The sequence below is a fragment of the Nerophis lumbriciformis genome, linkage group LG18 (genome assembly GCF_033978685.3).
Source record: "Nerophis lumbriciformis linkage group LG18, RoL_Nlum_v2.1, whole genome shotgun sequence".
NCBI classification, from domain to species: domain Eukaryota; kingdom Metazoa; phylum Chordata; class Actinopteri; order Syngnathiformes; family Syngnathidae; genus Nerophis; species Nerophis lumbriciformis.
The window spans coordinates 14331933-14345571 of NC_084565.2; the positions used below are offsets into that span (position 1 = coordinate 14331933).

Consider the following 13639-nt stretch of genomic DNA (forward strand, 5'->3'; position numbering starts at 1 on the left):
TCGCTACCTGCCTCCACACTACAACCATCCGTTTCAATACATGCGTAATCTGTTGAATCGCTTAAGCCGCTGAAATCCGAGTCTGAATCCCAGCTAATGTCGCTATAAACTTGCTGTTCTATCCGCCATGTTTGTTTGTATCGGCATCACTATGTGACGTCACAGGAAAATGGACGGGTGTATATAACGATGGTTAAAATCAGGCACTTTGAAGCTTTTTTTAGGGATATTGCGTGATGGGTAAAATTTTGAAAACAACTTAAAAATAAAATAAAATAAGCCACTGGGAACTGATTTTTAATGGTTTTAACCCTTCTGAAATTGTGATAATGTTCCCCTTTAAATGTTTGATTTTTAACATCTTCACATGAAACCATATATTAATATAATAACCATATCCGTATCATAATTCTAATAAGTGTTTCAGTTGATTGTGTTTCCCCAGATGGTTGCAACTACTCTGAGACAAATATTGCATTGAGTCAGGTTGACAGTTTTTTTGTCGGTGAGCCTGCAGCTTTAAAGATTTAGTGCACAACTAGAGCCAAGCAGGCTGTGGTTCCATAACTACGATAGTAGGCTGAATAAAAAAATACAGATAGGCGTATCGTTTGTCCAGAATCTGAACAGCCGTCTTGTACCGACCAAATTAGGAACCAAATATGGGTTCTTGGTAAACATCCCTAGGTAGACTGAAGTACTTTGTGTTGAACCAACTAACTCCGGATGTGTTAACACTACAAACTACAATATATGTTTGATGATAGCTGTAGAATGAAACACATTTCAATAAAAAATACTGTTGTCACAGGATGACTTCAGGCAGTGGTTTCGTGCCAAAGTACATGTGGTTTGGGCTCCAGGGAAGACGCCCTTTGATAGTCTGGATCCGCTGTCCACAGCTCAGTTACATGATGGAGATGAACACCACAGCCTCAAAGAGAATTACGGGAAAGTCACTCAGAGAAAATCTTTTAAGGTACTTTTCTGTTATTTGTATTATTTCCACTAAGAAGTTGTTGCTCTAGTTTCATTCGATGGTCATCTATAAAAAATCTGAAGCAAATTATGGACATGTTTCTTCTGTCTGTCCTTCACAGGTGCAGTACTTCAACCACCACAGCATCAAATACTTCTGGAATGAAGGGACACAGAACTTTGAACCATACAAGTATGTCTCCATTAAAACACAGTGCTTTGCCTAGTCTTCTTTTTATTAAATGCATTTGTACCATTTGTGTAAGGGGCTTGGAGGATACAATTGTGAGCTGTGCAGACATTCACAGCAACCATACCTCTGGACTCACTAAAACCCTGCAGGACTACAGGTACTGTACAATGTTTCTAGATCGGTCTTCACTCAAATTAAATTAACTGAAATTTAACAGATCACAGGTATCACACACACACATAGTTTATTGGGAATCATGCTTGTTATCAACAGAGCTTTGTTTTTTGGCAAGAATGAGATTGATGTAAAGGTGCCGCCTTTATTCAAGATCTTCATTAAAGAGGTAAAAAAACAACAATCCTAAGTCAGTTTAGTTGTTAATTCTGTCTTTATGTATTATTTATTTGAATTTATATTATTTGACTTTGTTTCTTCTCTGAAGGTCATGAATCCGTTTTACATCATCCAGATCGGCAGTTTTATTCTGTGGACCTATCAAAGCTTCTACGATTATGCCTTTCTAACTCTTACTATGGCTATTGTTTTAATAGCCACCTCTCTGTACACCATTAGAAAGGTGAGTCATGTTGCACCTGTTCAACTTTACCAATAGTTACAGTTCTATCAAACTTGGCACAGTGGTTAGCTGCTCATAATGTTATCAGTGTACCGTGGCTTTACAGTGTCTTATTTCATTGGAAAGTCTCATCTACCTCTTGTGGTTTACTTGAAATATACTTTATATGATGGATATATATAAATTCTATGCAACTGTTCAAATTCCACATAGTAATGAGCAGTGTTGGGTTAATTACTGAAAACCAGTAACTACAAACCCCCATTTCCATATGAGTTGGGAAATTGTGTTAGATGTAAATATAAACGGAATACAATGATTTGCAAATCCTTTTCAACCCATATTCAGTTGAATGCACTACAAAGACAAGATATTTGATGTTCAAACTCATAAACTTAATTTTTTTTTTGCAAATAATAATTAACTTAGAATTTCATGGCTGCAACACGTGCCAAAGTAGTTGGGAAAGGGCATGTTCACCACTGTGTTACATGGCCTTTTCTTTTAACAGCACTCAATAAACGATTGGGAACTGAGGAAACTAATTGTTGAAGCTTCAAAAGTGGAATTCTTTCCCATTCTTGTTTTATGTAGAGCTTCAGTCGTTCAACAGTCCGGGGTCTCCGCTATCGTATTTTACGCTTCATAATGCGCCACATATTTTCGATGGGAGACAGGTCTGGACTGCAGGCGGACCAGGAAAGTACCCGCACTCTTTTACTATGAAGCCACGTTGATGTAACACGTGCTGAATGTGGCTTGGCATTGTCTTGCTGAAATAAGCAGGGGCGTCCATGAAAAAAACAGCGCTTAGATGGCAGCATATGTTGTTCCAAAACCTGTATGTACCTTTCAGCATTAATGGTGCCTTCACAGATGTGTAAGTTACCCATGCCTTGGCCACTAATGCACCCCCATACCATCACAGATGCTGGCTTTTGAACTTTGCGTCGATAAAAGTCTGGATGGTTCGCTTCCCCTTGGTCTGGATGACACGATGTCGAATATTTCCAAAAACAATTTGAAATGTGGACTCGTCTGACCACAGAACATTTTTCCACTTTGCATGAGTCCATCTTAGATGATCTCGGGCCCAGAGAAGCCGACGGCGTTTCTGGATGATGTTGATAAATGGCTTTCGCTTTGCATAGTAGAGCTTTAACTTGCACTTACAGATGTAGCGACAAACTGTATTTAGTGACAGTGGTTTTCTGAAGTGTTCCTGAGCCCATGTGGTGATATCCTTTAGAGATTGATGTCGGTTTTTGATACAGTGTCGTCTGATGGATCGAAGGTCACGGTCATTCAATGTTGTTTTCCAGCCATGCCGTTTACGTGGAGTGATTTCTCCAGATTCTCTGAACCTTTTGATGATATTATGGACTGTAGATGTTGAAATCCCTAAATTTCTTGCAATTGCACTTTGAGAAACGTTGTTCTTAAACTCCATCCATCCATCCATTTTCTACCGCTTATTCCCTTTGGGGTCACGGGGGGCGCTGGAGCCTATCTCAGCTACAATCGGGCGGAAGGCGGGGTACACCCTGGACAAGTCGCCATCTCATCGCAGGGCTAACACAGATAGACAGACAACATTCACACTCACATTCACACACTAGGGCAAATTTAGTGTTGCCAATCAACTTATCCCCAGGTGCATGTCTTTGGAAGTGGGAGGAGGCCGGAGTACCCGGAGGGAACCCACGCAGTCACGGGGAGGACATGCAAACTCCACACAGAAAGATCCCGAGCCCGGGATTGAACCCAAGACTACTCAGGACCTTCGTATTGTGAGGCAGATGCACTAACCCCTCTTTCACCGTGCTGCCCTGTTCTTAAACTGTTTGACTATTTGCTCACGCAGTTGAGGACAAAGTGGTGACCCTCGCCCCATCCTTTCTTGTGAAAGACTGAGCATTTTTTTGGAAGCTGTTTTTGTACCCAATCATGGCACCCACCTGTTCCCAATTAGCCTGCACACCTGTGGGATGTTCCAAATAAGTGTTTGATGAGCATTCCTCAACTCTATCAGTGTTTATTGCCACCTTTCCCAACTTCTTTGTCACGTGTTGCTGGCATCAAATTCTAAAATTAATGATTATTTGCAAAAAAAAATGTTTATCAGTTTGAATATCAAATATGTTGTCTTTGTAGCATGTTGAAAATTATTTGCAAATCATTGTATTCCGTTTATATTTACATCTAACACAATTTCCCAACTCATATGGAAACGGGGTTTGTAGTTACTAGTTACTTTATTACAAAAGTAACTCAGTTACTAACTCAGTTACTTACACCAAAAAGTAATGCGTTACTGTGAAAAGTAACTATTTAGTTACTTCTTTTTTTTTCTTCTTTTTTTTTTAAAAGCTCCCATTAATGCCCTTTTAGCCTTCATTTCAGTGCTGTTATTGCACTGGAGAATAATACAATGTGTTGATCAACTTGTCATGCATTTGCATCACTGAACTCTGCTAAGCAATGTGGTCTACATACAACACACAAAGACAAAGATATGTTTCAAAGGGCCAATTTATTTCAGGCCAGAACAAATTGACACAACTATTTTAAATAGCTGCAACATAACATACATAAGTAACAAACATAACAACATAGCTGTAAATCTGGCTTCACCTAAGGAAGGCACACGTGACATACACAAAGCCTAACCAGGCAGATTTGAATTGTTGTTTTGGGCAGTAGACTCTTTGATCCAAGACACTACTTACATTTAACCAAAATGTTCTTTTCTATGTGCTCGACAAAAGAAAAGAAGTGAGAATATCTCATACTTGCCAACCCTTGCAAATTTCAGTGCCTCTCCCCGGGATAACCATTCTCCCGAATTTCTCTCGATTTCCAGCCGGACATAAGGCACGCCCCCTCCAGGTCCGTGCGGACCTGAGTGAGGACAGCCTGTCGTCACGTCCGCTTTACTTTTTGGTTGGCCAACGGTTTACGTTGTATAGCGCACCCCCCCTTCTCTCCCTCCCCTCCCCTCCCCACACCCAGACACACACACAGAGCGTGCCTCCGCTTGTGACACAAGAGATTCAGAAGGACGACACCATATCGCAGATCTTCTGTTTCTAGCCGATACTAAATAAAAAATAACGTAAAATAACGCAGTAACGCATCATGTGGTAACGGTTACTGAGTTACTAAATATAAAAAATAACGCTTTAGATTACTAACGGCGTTACAGTAACGCGTTACTTTGTAACGCGTTAGTCCCAACACTGATAATGAGTATTATAAACATTAAAACATTGAAAAATAAATTTGGCAAAAAAGCTGGTCTTTATTCCATGTTTGCATGGCATTTTAATTCCTGTTATGATTCCATGACATTCTTTTGTTCTTTTTCTGCCACCTTCCAGAATTATGTGAGACTGCGTGGCATGGTGATTGCACACTCTATGGTACAGGTTTCAGTGTGGCGAGGAAATGCAGGCAAGTTTTTATTCAGTCATTCAACAACAAAATAATATATATATATATATATATATATATATATATATATATATATATATATATATATATATATATATATATATATATATATATATATTATTGACTAATGTGCTGTCTTGGGCAAAATGTTCATAATCAGCTTTCCTACACACTCACGTAAAAAGTGCATGCATACGTTTTAGAATTAATTTTCTTAATTTAAGTAAAGAAAACAATTAACTTAAAAATACAGCAAAACATTTTAAAATCTGAATGATCTTATTACTCCCTCCTACTTGAACTAAAAAATACAAACTGTGTCAGGAAAGTTGAACAACAGAACAAAAGTGAAATTTCTTCCTTCACTCCTGGTGCCCCTCATGAAGCACGTGACTAGGACATGAACTATCATCAATCATCAATCAATCAAAGTTTATTTATATACCGTATTTTTTGGACTATAAGTCGCAGTTTTTTTCATAGTTTGGCCGAGGGTGCGACTTATACTCAGGAGCGACTTATGTGTGAAATTATTAACACATTACCGTAAAATATCAAATAATATTATTTAGCTCTTTCACGTAAGAGACTAGACGTAAAAGATTTCATGGGATTTAGCGATTAGGAGTGACAGATTGTTTGGTAAACGTATAGCATGTTCTATATGTGTCATGTCTGTGTAATCATGTTTTGTTTTAGTCATGTTTTTAGTTATTGGACTCTTTAGTTTCTGGCTTTTCACTCCCTTGTCTTGTTTCCATGATTACCCATTAGTTTCACCTGTTCCACGTTTGGACTCATTGTGCACTCTTGTTTGTCACCATAGCAACCCATTAGTTTTCACCTGTCACGTCACGCACCTGTTTCACGTTTTGAGTCACACACCTGTTTTCGTTAATCATGTCTGTAGTATTTAAGTTCAGTGTTTTCAGTTTGTCTTCCTGACGACATCCTCACATTTATGCTCTGTCCATTCCTGACACTTCTTTCCATGTCCATCCTTCATGCTACTATTTTTGTCCAAGCCAAGTAAGTTTTTGTTCCATGTTTATAGTCTTTTTGGTTTCATAGTTTGTTCTCCGCCATTGTGCGCGCCTTTTGTTTACTTCTTTTTTTCTGTAGTTATAGTCTTTAAATAAAAATGTACTTACATTCCCGTCTCGCCCGAGCCAACTTTCCGTTGCATCCCGGAAAAGTTAACACCCAAGACCAAGTCATGACAGTATGTTGTCAGCAGACCCGCTTTTCCGCACGAGAGTTGGACAATTTAGATGAGGCTTCTTGGGCGGTCCTCCGCGCGATGGAAGAGGAAACTCTGCGCTACTCCTCCGTGGAGTACAGAGACTCCATTTGGTCCCAGGAATGCGGGGACGCAGCGCAGTGCCGGAAGCGCCGCTCCCGACGAAGGACTTCAGGAAGAACTTCCGCGAGTCGGCAGGACACGCCGCTCCCACAAGCCCCTCCTCCTCCGGGCGGAGGACCAGGATTTTTTTTTCAATACTTTTTCTTTAGATCACCCGCCTCCAGCTAAAAACTCTAATGCCATGTCATTATCAAAACATGTTTTTAGAAATCAGGTCTAATCAGTCCAAGCCACGTCCCAAATTTCATGCCCCGCCCCCCAAGACTCATTCCCCACCCCCCAAGATTCATGCCCCGCCCCCCAAGACTCAAGTCCCGCCACCGTCACAATTTTTTTCTTTTTTGCCGCCCACACAACCCCAGGTGGGGGATAAAGAAAAACATTGTGGACAATTTAAAGGGGAAGTTTCAGCCCCCCTCCTGACCTCCCTCCGCCCACCCCTAGAGAGAGTTCCAGACCGCAGAGAGCGCGTCTGGTATCCTCCCCTTGAGGGGGGGGCTGGGGTCGGGAGCTGTGTTGGTGGGGTGGCTCAGCATCACCAAGCCAAGCCACAGCCACCAGCACGGCCGCCGCCACCGGTCTTACGGCCTGTTAAGCCACAACCTCCGGTTCGGCCACCACCACCGGTCTTTTGGCCTGCCAAGCCGCAACCCCCAGCTAGGCCACCTCCACCTGCGCCAAGGCTAGCACCAGAGCCAAGGCTAGCACCAGTAGCAGCACCACGGCTAGAACCACGGCTAGCTGCTCCAAGGCTAGCACCACGGCTAGCTGCTCCAAGGCTAGCTCCATGGCTAGTTCCGGTAGCAGCTCCACGCCAAGCTCCAGTGCTGCCAGTAGCTTCACCACGCCAAGACCCACCACGCCAAGCTCCGGTACCAGCTCCACGACGCCAAGTTCCGCCAGTCGCAGCTCCACGACGCCAAGTGCCGCCAGTCGCAGCTCCACGACGCCAAGTGCCGCCAGTCGCAGCTCCACGACGCCAAGTGCCGCCAGTCGCAGCTCCACGACGCCAAGACCCAAACCAAGACCAAGACCCGCCATGCCAAGACCAAGACCCGCCATGCCTAGACCAAGACCAAGACCAAGACTCGCCATGCCAAGACCAAGACTCGCCATGCCAAGACCAAGACCCGCGCCAAGACCAAGACCTACGCCAAGACCAAGACCCGCCGCCTGACGCGCCACGTCGAGCTTCGCCGTCTGACTCACCACACCGAGCTTCCACGCCTGCCACGATGACGACGCGCCTGCCTCCTCGTTGCCCACGGATATGGCCGCTACCTGGTCGCCCGCCACGCCAAGTGCGCCCACCTCCCAGTCGGCCACGGATGTGGCCCGTCCCGGGTCGCCCACTTCGCCTGCTGCAGCGGCGTTCCACTCGCCGCCGCCACATGACTATGCCTCGGTGGATTCGGGGCCACTTGGGCTGGCGACCCACCGCCATGTCCCCCTCCCGCCCTCCCATGACTCTTGTTAATTTTTTTTATGGACATCTGGTATCTGTCCTTAAGGGAGGGGCTCTGTCATGTCTGTGTAATCATGTTTTGTTTTAGTCATGTTTTTAGTTATTGGACTCTTTAGTTTCTGGCTTTTCACTCCCTTGTCTTGTTTCCATGATTACCCATTAGTTTCACCTGTTCCACGTTTGGACTCATTGTGCACTCTTGTTTGTCACCATAGCAACCCATTAGTTTTCACCTGTCACGTCACACACCTGTTTCACGTTTTGAGTCACACACCTGTTTTCGTTAATCATGTCTGTAGTATTTAAGTTCAGTGTTTTCAGTTTGTCTTCCTGACGACATCCTCACATTTATGCTCTGTCCATTTTTGACACTTCTTTCCATGTCCATCCTTCATGCTACCATTTTTGTCCAAGCCAAGTAAGTTTTTGTTCCATGTTTATAGTCTTTTTGGTTTCATAGTTTGTTCTCCGCCATTGTGCGCGCCTTTTGTTTACTTCTTTTTTTCTGTAGTTATAGTCTTTAAATAAAAATGTACTTACATTCCCGTCTCGCCCGAGCCAACTTTCCGTTGCATCCCGGAAAAGCTAACACCCAAGACCAAGTCATGACAATATGTTATAGTTATTTGAATGACTCTTACCATAATATGTTACGTTAACATACCAGGCACGTTCTCAGTTGGTTATTTATGCCTCATATAAAGTAAACTTATTCAGTCTGTTGTTCACTATTCTTTATTTATTTTAAATTACCTTTCAAATGTCTATTCTTGGTGTTGGGTTTTATCAAATACATTTCCCCAAAAAATGCGACTTATACTCCAGTGCGACTTATATATGTTTTTTCCCTTCTTTATTATGCATTTTCAGCCAGTGCGACTTATACTCCGGAGCGACTTATAGTCCGAAAAATACGGTAGCCCTAAATCACAAATGTCTCAAAGGGCTTCACAAACCACAACATCATCCTCGGATCTGATCCGACATTCAGGCAAGGAAAAACTCAACCAAATTGGAAGAACGAGAAACCTTGGAAGGGCCCTCTCCCCCCTGACCGTGTCAACCCCTGAGTTCTGAATACTTGTGATGCTCAGCTGACTGGGATCCTGTACTTTATCTTCAACCTGAGTCTGAAGTTAGAAAGGATACCAGCGCGATGGAAAACATAATAAATGATAAATGGGTTATACTTGTATAGCGCTTTTCTACCTTCAAGGTACTCAAAGCGCTTTGACACTATATCCACATTCACCCATTCACACACACATTCACACACTGATGGCGGGAGCTGCCATGCAAGGCGCTAACCAGCAGCCATCAGGAGCAAGGGGTGAAGTGTCTTGCCCAAGGACACAACGGATGTGACTAGGATGGTAGAAGGTGGGGATTGAACCCCAGTAACCAGCAACCCTCCGATTGCTGGCACGGCCTCTCTACCATCTGGCTTGAATGACTTCAGACCGGTTGCCCTGACGTCTCATGTCATGAAGGTCCTCGAGAGACTTGTGCTGGCTCAGCTGAGACCCCTGGTGTTTCCTTCCCTGAACCCTCTACAGCAGGGGTCTCAAACTCAATTTATCTGGGGGCCACTGGATGCAGAGTCTGGGTGAGGCTGGGCCGCAAGAAAATATTTCTTAAAAAAATTTTTTTTTAAATGTCTTTATTTTTATTTTCAACACAAAATAAAATCAAAATATAAATGAACAAAATGAGAATTAAAGGCCTACTGAAATGCGATTTTCTTATTTAAACGGGGATAGCAGGTCCATTCTATGTCATACTTGATCATTTCGCGATATTGCCATATTTTTGCTGAAAGGATTTAGTAGAGAACATCGACGATAAAGTTCGCAACTTCTGGTCGCTGATAAAAAAGCCTTGCCTGTACCGGAAGTAGCAGACGATATGCGCGTGACGTCACAGGTTGTGGAGCTCCTCACATCTGCACATTGTTTACAATCATGGCCACCAGCAGCGAGAGCGATTCGGACCGAAAAAGCGACAATTTCCCCATTAATTTGAGCAAGGATGAAAGATTTGTGGATGAGGAAAGTGAAGGACTACAGGGCAGTGGGAGCGATTCAGATAGGGAAGATGCTGTGAGAGGCGGGTGGGACCTGATATTCAGCTGGGAATGACTAAAACAGTATATAAACACAAGACGTATATATACTCTATTAGCCACAACACAACCAGGCTTATATTTAATATGCCACAAATTAATCCCGCATAACAATCACCTCCCCCCTCCCGTCCATATAACCCACCAATACAACTCAAACACCTGCACAACACACTAAATCCCACAGCCCAAAGTACCGTTCACCTCCCCAAAGTTCATACAGCACATATATTTCCCCAAAGTCCCCAAAGTTACGTACGTGACATGCACATAGCGGCGCGCACGTACGGGCAAGCGATCAAATGTTTGGAAGCCGCAGCTGCATGCGTACTCACGGTATCGCATCTGCGCATCCAACTCAAAGTCCTCCTGGTAAGAGTCTCTGTTGTTCCAGTTCTCCACAGGCCAATGGTAAAGCTTGGCTGTCATCTTTCGGGAATGTAAACAATGAAACACCGGCTGTGTTATCCGGCACAACAGTCAGGGGGTGCATTATACGGCGGGGGTGAGTTATCCGGCACAACACCTGCCGCAATATACCACTTCCCACCTACAGCTTTCTTCTTTGCTGTCTCCATTGTTCATTGAACAAATTGCAAAAGATTCACCAACACAGATGTCCAGAATACTGTGGAATTTTGCGATGAAAACAGACGACTTAACAGCTGGCCACCATGCTGTCCCAAAATGTCCTCTACAATCCGTGACGTCACGAGCAGGCGTCATCATACCGAGACGTTTTCAGCAGGATATTTCGCGCGAAATTTAAAATTGCACTTTAGTAAGCTAACCCGGCCGTATTGGCATGTGTTGCAATGTTAAGATTTCATCATTGATATATAAACTATCAGACTGCGTGGTCGGTAGTAGTGGGTTTCAGTAGGCCTTTAAGTAAATAAATCAGTCATAAGTAATCACAATAATAATTTGATTTCTCCAGTCAGCAACAATGTATACACATACTTACTATGTGAGAAGTAACAATAAATAAATCTGTGAACCTGAACATGACTTGAACATGGCTTCTCTTGCCTACTTCTTGCTGCTAGACACTTGGCAGCGCTTCCTCTCGCATAGCTGAGCTACACTTGGCTGGAGAGAGGAAGCAGTTGAGACCCTTAGTATGGCTTGAAGATGATCTTCAGTAAGTCTGGACATGTACTTGGACTTATTGAAGTTCAAGGTGAAGAGCTTTTCGCACAAGTATGTGCTCCCAAAAAGGCACATGGTCCGCTTGTACATTCGGGAAAGCCCAGGGATGCTGGTAGGCAATTCTCTCAAAAATTGTCAGGTGTCGCGGTGCGACTGCAGCCAGGCACGTAAGAAAACCCTCGTCTCCATGGCAACGTTTCTGTCGCTTTCACTCTTTTGCCGCTTTTCCACTAACGCAGGGGTAGGCAACCCAGAACATTGAAAGATCCATTTTGGACCCAAATTACAAAAATCGTCTCTGTCTGGACTCAACGGGAGGGGAGGGCGGCTCACCGTGGAGTTTACAGTTACGGTAGCACAATTCGGCCGCGTGTCTGAGACCCCTGCTCTACAGTTTGCGTATCAGCCCCATGTTGGGGTGGATGATGCTGTTATCTACCTGCTGCATCATGCTCACTCTCACCTGGATGGTGGGAGGGGCACTGTGAGGATCATGTTCCTTGATTGCCTTTAACACCATCCAGCCAATTCTGATGAGTGACAAGTTGCTCAGGATGGGTGTCAGTTCATCCACTGCCTCCTGGATCACTGATTGGAAGCGTTTGTGTCAGTGAGGGACAGGAGGACACTGGACAAACTGCTCGCCATCTTGGACACTCCTGCCCACCCACTCTACCAGACAATTGAGGGACGGTGGAGCTCATAATCCAACAGGCTCCTGCAGCTTAGCTCCCACAGTGTGCGATTCAAGACTGCACTCCATCCAGTTGTATAATCACTCGCTATACAGCAATAGATGATATTTGTCTATTACCAGACTGCTTCTAAGCTCGCTGTTGTATTCACCTTTATTTTATCTATTCCTATATGTTTATGTTGCTCTTTTTTTTTTGCTGCAGCTGTTATATATACTGTAATATTGTAAATCAGTGGTCCCCAACCACCGGGCCGCGGCCCGGTACCGGTCCGTGGATCGATTGGTACCGGGCCGCACAAGAAATTAAAAATATATATATATTTTTTTATTTTTTTCATTTTTATTTTTTTAATTAAATCAACATAAAAAACACAAGATACACTTACAATTAGTGCACCAACCCAAAAAACCTCCTTCCCCCATTTACACTAATTTACACTCATTCGCGCAAAAGGGTTGTTTCTTTCTGTTATTAATATTTCTGGTTCCTACATTATACATCAATATAGATCAATACAGTCTGCAGGGATACAGTCTGTAAGCACACATAATTGTATTTCTTTATGACAAAAAAATAAATAAAAAAATAAATAAAAAATACCATCCCCCCTCCCCGGTCCGTGGGACAAATTTTCAAGCGTTGACTGGTCCACAGCTACAAAAAGGTTGGGGACCACTGTTGTAAATGGTAATTGGGATTTGTTATATATATATATATATATATATATATATATATATATATATATATATATATATATATATATATATATATATATATATATATATATATATATATATATATATATATATATATATATATATATATATATATAGGGCTTCACGGTGGCAGAGGGGTTAGTGCATTTGCCTCACAATACGAAGGTCCTGAGTAGTCTTGGGTTCAATCCCGGGCTCGGGATCTTTCTGTGTGGAGTTTGCATGTTCTCCCCGTGACTGCGTGGGTTCCCTCCGGGTAATCCGGCTTCCTCCCACTTCCAAAGACATGCACCTGGGGATAAATTGATTGGCAACACTAAATTGGCCCTAGTGTGTGAATGTGAGTGTGAATGTTGTCTGTCTATCTGTGTTGGCCCTGCGATGAGGTGGCGACTTGTCCAGGGTGTACCCCGCCTTCCGCCCGATTGTAGCTGAGATAGGCTCCAGCGCCCCCCGCGACCCCAAAGGGAATAAGCGGTAGAAAATGGATGGATGGATGGATATATATATATATATATATATATATATATATATATATATATATATATATATACAGTCGCGATCAAACATTTACATACACTTGTAAAGAACATAATGTCATGGCTGTCTTGAGTTTCCAATAATTTCTACAACTCTTATTTTTTGTGATAGAGTGATTGGAGCACATACTTGTTTGTCACAAAAAAACATTCATGAAGTTTGGTTCTTTTATGAATTTATTATGGTTCTACTGAGAATGTGACCAAATCTGCTGGGTCAAAAGTATACATACAGCAATGTTAATATTTGGTTACATGTTCCTTGGCAAGTTTCACTGCAATAAGGCGCTTTTGGTAGCCATCCACAAGCTTCTGGTTGAATTATTGACCACTCCTCTTGACAAAATTGGCGCAGTTCAGCTAAATTTGTCGGTTTTCTGACA

The 13639-nt window shown here is 42.9% G+C and overlaps 1 protein-coding gene across 1 annotated transcript in view; it reads left to right on the forward strand.

Annotated features, from left to right (window-relative positions):
- Positions 1–13639, forward strand: part of LOC133617621 (polyamine-transporting ATPase 13A3-like) — a 139445-nt gene that overhangs the window by 22123 nt on the left and 103683 nt on the right. The window contains exons 4-10 of the mRNA XM_061977703.2: positions 812–979; positions 1101–1171; positions 1245–1328; positions 1445–1514; positions 1614–1748; positions 5129–5184; positions 10471–10487. Coding sequence (XP_061833687.2) covers positions 812–979; positions 1101–1171; positions 1245–1328; positions 1445–1514; positions 1614–1748; positions 5129–5184; positions 10471–10487 — 601 coding nt within the window. The remainder of the gene's footprint in view (positions 1–811; positions 980–1100; positions 1172–1244; positions 1329–1444; positions 1515–1613; positions 1749–5128; positions 5185–10470; positions 10488–13639) is intronic.